The sequence below is a fragment of the Elephantulus edwardii genome, unplaced genomic scaffold, assembly GCF_000299155.1.
Source record: "Elephantulus edwardii isolate Elephantulus edwardi_28Jun2011 unplaced genomic scaffold, EleEdw1.0 scaffold00037, whole genome shotgun sequence".
Taxonomy (NCBI): domain Eukaryota; kingdom Metazoa; phylum Chordata; class Mammalia; order Macroscelidea; family Macroscelididae; genus Elephantulus; species Elephantulus edwardii.
Genome location: NW_006399787.1, coordinates 17,299,071 through 17,307,049, shown reverse-complemented (window position 1 = coordinate 17,307,049; position 7,979 = coordinate 17,299,071). Strand labels below are relative to the sequence as shown.

The window sequence follows — 7,979 nt, the reverse complement described above, 5'->3', positions numbered from 1 at the left end:
CCCCCTACAGAAATATTCCTCTTCTACAGTGAGAATCACTGAGCTATTGTCTGTCAGTACTTTTTCTAGGAGTAAGACAAATGAAAAATCATTTTTCTATCACTTGACGTCTCTGGAAGACAGGGGTTGAGCTCCGCAGTGTCTTTCTCTACATTCACAGCTTGTGTAAACGTAAATACTTTATACAGTTGTATTAGCAAAGCCATTGTTTCAGAGCTTGACTCTTTGAAAGCAGAGCTGAGTTTCTGTTATTTGGGTCATTTTTCACTCTTGTTCACTGAGTGATGTGTTCTACATGCATCTGATAGTAGCAAGCTCCAGGCTTAAAGAATGAGGTTTTTTAAAGACGTGCTGTGAAAATTTCATAGACCTCAAGGCTGGATTCCTGTCATCATCTTTAAGGGAAAAGTTGTGAAATAATGTTCATGATCCAGTAATGAAAAGAATCATGCTGCAGCACAAGTTTATGGTGTGATTCTTTTTGTTGTTCTTTTAAAGAAAGGTGAATGTGTGTATTTTTGCTGTGAATATGTATATAGCAGGAGTCCCTCATTTGCTAGCAGAAGGTTGATTCTTCCAATCCACCCAGAGGCATGTCGGAAAAGCCCTGCTGATCTGCTTCTAAACAACTAGTCACTCAATACCCTATGAAGCACGGTTCTACTCTGACACTCAGATGGTCCCCACGAGCCAGAACGGACTTGATAGCAAGAGAGATGGTATGTGCATGATAAGCAGTATGGTAAAATCACAGCCTGTAAATTTAGAGATAATGGACTTCTCATGGTTTTTCTTACTTTTCTATAATAAGAAAAGAAACCCCAAACTGTTTGTTCTTAATAATTAAATTAATAGACACAACATAGATACATCCAGAACAAGAGATGCTGAGTGATGTCAGTTACAAATGAACACCACTATTGTAAAATAAGCTAGGGAAAGGTTGACACACAGATAAGAATCTTGGCAAGTTAACAGGGATGAGAAGGGGGCAGAAATTAATAAATAGATTATTTGGGTGAAGGAAAAGGCAATATGCAATTAAAGGTTAGATTAGATGATGCTGTTAATTATATTAAATAAGTATAATTAATATCATGAAGAATCAAAGAATAAATCTCAACATCAACAAAACAAAAAAGTTTTGCTGCCAGAGAGCAGGCAACATCATGATAGATGGACAAAAGATTGAGGCTGTCAATGACTTCATCTTACTTGGATATACAATAAACGCCCTTGATACCAGCACAGTCAAGAGATCAGGGGACATATTGCCCTGGAAAAGTCTATAGTCAGGGACCTCTCCAAATTGTTGAGTAGCAATGATGTCACTTTGAGGACTAACGTGCACCTGGTTCAGGCCATGGTCTTTTCAATCACTTCCTATGCATGTGAGAGCTGGACAATGAGTGAGGATGACAGAAGAATTGATACCTTTGAGCTGTGGTGTTGGAGAATAGTATTGAATATCCCATGGACTACCAAAAGAACAAATAAATATGTCTTGGAGAAAATATAGCCAAAGGGCTTCTTGGAGAAAAAAATTATAAAGCGTCATCTCACAGACTTGAGGCATGTGGCTTGTTGTTGTTGTTAGGTGTCATTGAGTTGAGTATGACTCATAGCGACTCTGTGAACAACAGTTCTGAAGCCTGTCCTATCCTGTGCCATTGTCACACTTCCTGACACACTCGAGCCTGTTGTGGCAGTCGCTGTGCCAGTGCACCTGGTTGAGGGTCTTCGTCTTTCTCTTTGACCCTCTCCACTTCAGAGCATGATGTCCCTCTCCAAGGAATAGCCCCTGCTAGCAACTTGCCTGAAGTATGTGAGGTGAAGCCTCATCATCTTTGCTTTCAAAGAGGACTCTGGATGCACACTTTCCAGGACGTATTTGTTTGTTCTTTCAGCCGTCCATGGGATGTTCAGCGCTCCTCCCCAGCACCACAGCTCAAAGACATCAATTCTTTTTCTGCCATCCTTATTCATTTGTGCAGCTCTCAGATGCATGGGCATGTTGCTAGGATAGTTATTCCTTAGAGAAGGACATCATGCTTGGAAAGGCAGAGGGTGGGCAAAGGAGAGGAAGACAATCAGATGGATTGACATTGTGACTGCTGCAGTGGGTTTGAATATGTCAGGGATTGTAAGCATGGCACAGGGTGGAATAGGGTTCAGCTCTGTTGTGCATATGGTCACTGTGGGTTGTACTCTGCATGATGACACCTAACAACAATATCACAAAACAAAATGCCTGTGAATGACTGATAAAAAAACCAATATGATCTCTAAACTTTCACTCAAACTGTTAAAAAGTGAAAAATACTACCGACTAACATTAAAACTAAAATCAAGCAAGCAATGTCGTCAGTAGGTAGGCCGACTGACGAGCTGACTGGTAGGACTTTCAGGGAAGGGGCTGAGCCAGCTGAGGCCGTATGGCGCTCGTCTTGCCTTTGCAGACCACTGGGCACTGTCCAGCTGCGGCTTGGCTTCTGGAAGCCCAGCTGGACTGTTTAGACATGTTCATGTCTCCTGAAGCTGCATAACACAAACACCATCCCACTGGGGTTTCTTCTCCCCACCTTTGGAGGGAAGAACCATGTGTAATCAGTTCATAAGACTGCTTTGTCTAGTCTCCGAACAATGGAAAGGAGGCTGGCTGGACCTTTTGTTTGCTCCTTTTGGGTGTAATCCCACTCCATCTGAGGCTAGAGAGTGCTCCTCTGTCCCACTGCATTTGGGCTTAGACTTGGGGGCAGTGTCGACATAGACACATTCTTGAGTAAACTCAAAGGGCAGCCAGACACCTGGACCAGCCTGTCCTGGAGCCAGCAGCTGAGTCACTGGGAACCTGGAACAGTCAGGAATTCTCCCCAGCTCCTCCCTTCACCCCCACCCCCACAAATGACCACCTGTTATCAGAGGAATCCTTGGCCCTGGCTGGCTTGTTACTGTGGTAGGACTTACACAGTGTGAATGCTGATAAACCTTCAGATTTCCCTGCCCACCCACCCACACCCCCCAGCCCCACCCCCTTCATGGTGGCCATTCAGCAATGGAGCTGCATTTTCCTGGAACCAGGTCTGGTCGGTCGTGCAAGCACACAAGGCTGGAACAGTAAATCACGATAGGTTGTATCTTCTCTTGCAGAAAAAGTGCATTCATGTGACCAGGAGAGGCAGAGCGCCCTGGAGGAGGCCCAGCAGAATCCTCGTGAGGGCATTGTCATCCCAGAGTGTGCCCCTGGGGGCCTCTATAAGCCCGTGCAGTGCCACCAGTCCACGGGCTATTGCTGGTGTGTGCTGGTGGACACGGGGCGCCCACTGCCAGGGACCTCCACACGGTAAGGTTTGTCCTGCACCTCAGGGGCTTGAGGGCCAACTTCCTGTCATGTTGGCATCTCCAGCCTGAGAGCCTGGGTCAGTTGCAGTTCAGCCTCTAGAAGAACCACTTCCCCGCCTACAAGCAGACAGTGTCTTTCTGATAGAAAGACTCTAGGGTGTGGATTCTGGTCTTAGTCTGCCCTTTCTGTCTGAGCACTCTTGGGGGAAATAGGCTCTGATCCTCAGTTTCTGGGTGAGATACAAAGTCCTATGGATCAAAAAATTCCTGTGTGTAGATTAAGTGAGATCCTGCTATGATGCTTGAATGATTAAAATGACGTGCCTGAGTGTGTCTGAATAAGTTTGGGTGTTCTGAAATTTCCATATGGCTGCAGGACCGTGCAAAGGACACTTTGCAGCCAGCTCTGAGAACACCTACAGTGGTGGCAGCACAGGTATTAGGCAGTAGTGACATGGTGACTTCGCAATGGAGTCTAGTGTGACAGAGATGATAAGGATGGCACAGGATAGGGCAGTTCAAGTTGAGTTTTATAGGGTTACGGTGAGTCAGACTAGATTCGACAGCACTTAACAACAACCGAGTGGCTCTGGTGGCCTAGTGGTAAGAAGCTACGCCACGATCTCAAAGGCACATGGTTTGAATCCACTGGCTGCTCTGCAGGAGAAAGATGAGTAATCTTTTGTGTGATTTCCTGCCCCTGAGAAACTCACTGGAGGGTCAGCCATGAATCGGCTCCTACGCAATGGCACACAACAAGCAGTGGCTAAAGGAGGAGTCCTTGGGTGATGCAAATGATCAACACACTTGGTTGCTAACCAAAAGGTTGTTGGTTCAAGTCTACCCAGAAGTGTCTCAGAAGAAAGGTTTGGTGATTTACTGTCCCCAAAACCCATCATTAAATGTCCTATGAGCACAGTTCTACTCTGACACACCTGGGGTCCCTGTGAGTGGGATCACCTCCAGGACAGCTGGTCGAAGCTGAAGCAGGCTCAGCACCCCCGACTCCTAATCTCTCTCTCTCCCCACCCCCCACCCCCAGCTACGTGATGCCCAGCTGTGAGAGCGATGCCAGGGCGAAGAGCACAGAAGTGGAAGACCCCTTCAAGGACAGAGAGCTGCCAGGTGGGAGACAGGGCTCACCCTTTCTGACCTCTTCCCTTCTTTCTGTCCTTCAGCTCCTTCATCATTGAAAATCAGCTCCCTGCTCTGAGCATAGGTTCCCATCTATTGGATGGATTATGGGATGCTGGCCAGAGACGGGGCCAGGAGCCGTGAAATCTGCCTTCCACTCGGACACTACTTAATCCTGTGCCCTTAGTTCATCCCTTCTCCTCCTTACTCTTGTATCTTCTTCTTTAAATGTAATCCCTGGGTTAAAATTCTAGCATTAAATTCTACAGTTCTTACTATATTCTAAGGAGATTAGGACAAGAATTTTGAGCTGAGTACCCATAACATTTTTGGGGTGAGCACTTATTTTGTTTTTTCCAGGGTTGCAAAGACAATATGGCTTGCAGCAGACCACTGACAACCTGCAGAGTGCTCTTGCAAAGCTCCCTGGTGGCACAGTGTGAGGGAGGGACACCAGACACACAGGGAGAGAAACTAGGATTCACTTTATAGTCATCTTTAACTAGGAATTACAATACAATCACTAAATGCCTGTGATTTCAAACACTTGAAGGTATAGTCATTGCTCAACATGAATTCTGGTCAACCTTATCACCTGCCAAGATTCCAGAGTAGTTCTATAAATCAAGCGCTTTTCCTCATGAAACTTCTGAAGATCATCCTGTTGCCAGAATAGAGTTTTGGAGACCAGGGTACTAGCCTCCACTAAGCCCTTCAACAAATGTAAATTGAGCCTCTGCCGTGTATGAGACACTAGATCAGGCCCTGGGTATAAGCTATGAATAGAAATGGCATGAAGCTTCCATAGTGAGCTTACATTATTATTCTCTAGTAAGTAATATGTAAGTAAATGAATATATAGTATTATGTACCTGTTGTTGTTGTTGTATACCATCAAGTTGGAACCAACCATAGCTGACCTTCAGTGGGTTACTATTAAATAATACATAGTAAATGTATTAAGTAAATTAATTCTGTCCCATAGGTACTCTGAAGGAAAAGAGCAAGGTACCATGAGAATGATGGGGGAACCTAGTTTAGCTCTGATGGCATTTCTGGAAGATAATATTTAACCTGAGGCCTAGGGGATTTGGATGGAGAACAGAATTAAATAGTTGTTCCAGAAAGAAAAGTTGTATTTTTGAAGGACCATTTAGTGTTGGTGGTCATGGCTTTATAGTTGTGTAGTGTTTCTTCTCTCAATAATTCTCACCTCCATGGGGGTATTAATTAAGACTAATGTGTGCCTGATTCAGGCCATGGCCTTTTCAGTCCCTTGCTGTGCCTCTGAGAGCTGGACAATGAATAAGGATTATAGAAGAATTGATGCCTTTGAATTGTGGTGTTGGAGAAGAGTACTGACTGTTCCACAGGCTGCCTAGAGAACAAACAGATATGTCTTGGGAAAAGTGCAGCCAGAATGCTCTTTGAAAGCAAGGATGTTGAATGTTTGTCTCACGTATTTTGGGCATGTTTCTTAGAGAGGCTATTCCTTGGAGACAGACATCATGCTTGGAAAGATAGAAGGTCAATGAAGGAGGGAAAGACCACCAATGGGATGGGTTGACTCAGGGACTGTGGCAATGTGCTCTAGTATGTCAGAGATGATAAGGATGGCACAGGATAGGACAGAGTTCAGATTGGTTGTTCATAGTGTTGCTATGAGTCATAGTTGACTCAGTGGTGCCAAACAACAACAAACCACCACAGTGGTAGATGTGGAAAAGGCTTATCAATGAAAAGACTCACTGTACCTGGGAATATTGTAGTGGGGGGTGGGAAAGAATAAAGAATTTGAGACCATTTACAAGGAAGAATCTGTAATTATAATCGAAACCAGATGAAGAGGATAGTGAAAATGGAGGTTCTTGAATAGATGAAGTAGTGGGTCTATTTGAAGTCAGCTGTAGGTTTCTCACTCTTGTGCCCGTTGGTACTAGGTCCTGACCCCTAGAATAGCACCTTTTATGCTGTAGAATGGTCACAAAGATCTTGAGGATGGTACCTGTTAGGACAGGGTTCACATCTATTGTTTATAAGGGTGCAATGAGTCTTAGTCAACTGAATGGCATCTAACAACTCCGTGTCCAGCAACATTAGCTTGAGTTCCTCAATATACCGTGAACATCACCAGAATGAAGACCTTGGGTTTAGTTCACTGTTGTATCCCTAGCATTTAACTTAATGCCCAAACTGGTACTTCGTAAACGTTTATGGGACGGAAGAAAAGTCAAAGCCATGTTATCCATTTGGCTTATTACCCATTGATCCCTTGTGGGCTGAGGGTAGAACTATATAGATTTATGAGAATCCTCTGAGCAGTAAACACACCCCCAAGGCCGATTTGGCTGGGCAAAAAGGACTTGGAGAGTTTGGGGAAAGGGTGATAGTTGAGAAGTAGTTTATTTATCTGGCATTCGCCTTCAAGTCTCCCTTCATCTTTCAGGCTGCCCAGAAGGGAAGAAGATGGAGTTCATCACCAGCTTGCTAGACGCGCTCACCACTGACATGGTTCAGGCCATTAACTCAGCAGCGCCTACTGGAGGTGGGAGGTGAGAACGTGAACTGTGGAGTTCTTGATTTTTCAGGAAACCCTTGGGTGGTGAAAACTGTTAGCACATTCAGCTGTTAACTGAGGGAACCTGGATGTCAGGTCCACCCAGAGGAGCCTCAGGAAAAAGACCTGGTGACTTACGTCCAAATAACCAACACTTCTACTGTGTTACACATGGAATCACTGTGAGCCAGAGTCAAGTCAAAGGCAGCTGGGTTTTGACTTCTCAGTTGCTGAAGGGGGCTGTAAAAGTGAGGAGGAGTTGAGTGCGATAAGGGCTGCAAACTGGTCTTTTTCCTGGAATGTTGCCCCTTTCTACCCCTCTATACCACCCCCACTCCCATTCTTTGGGAAGTTACTTATCTCCAGCTTTTAGACTCCTGATTTGCAGGCGAGTCTAGCATTTCTGGAAGACTTCCAGAACTTTAAACTCAGAAGATAATGCCTTGCAGGGTGAGTCCTGACTGGAAGGAAAGGAGTGCTGGGTCCGAGATGCAGACAAGCAAACAGACGCAAAGCTCTTTGTGAGGTACTCCTCTTCTGAGAAAGCTGGGGCTGTGGTGAGGGTGCCGTGCAGCCCAGGACCACAGGAGTGGACGCTGCTAGAGCCAAACTTGACTCAATTCAGGAGCTGACACAGCTGAAGCAGTCCTAACTTGAGGCTGAAATGCATACTCTCCCCATGATCCGTATCACCAGTGCTCACTAGCACGGGCTGAGGGGGTCAGCTGATTGGAACATCCATCCATCCATCCATCCATCCATCCATCCATCCATCCATCCATTCATGCACTCATCCATCCATCCATTCATGCACTCATCCATCCATCCATTCATGCACTCATCCATCCATCCATCCATCCATCCATCCATCCATCCATCCACTCATCTATCCACTCATCCATCCATCCATCCATCCATCCATCCATCCATCCACTCATCCATCCAC

At 45.4% G+C, this 7,979-nt stretch overlaps 1 protein-coding gene across 1 annotated transcript in view; it reads left to right on the top strand.

The window, feature by feature from the left end:
• SMOC1 (SPARC related modular calcium binding 1) overlaps nucleotides 1-7,979 on the top strand; it is a 251,084-nt gene that overhangs the window by 222,789 nt on the left and 20,316 nt on the right. Inside the window, exons 8-10 of the mRNA XM_006884738.1 lie at nucleotides 3,151-3,343; nucleotides 4,385-4,467; nucleotides 6,923-7,028. Of these exons, the coding sequence (XP_006884800.1) occupies nucleotides 3,151-3,343; nucleotides 4,385-4,467; nucleotides 6,923-7,028 (382 nt within the window). The remainder of the gene's footprint in view (nucleotides 1-3,150; nucleotides 3,344-4,384; nucleotides 4,468-6,922; nucleotides 7,029-7,979) is intronic.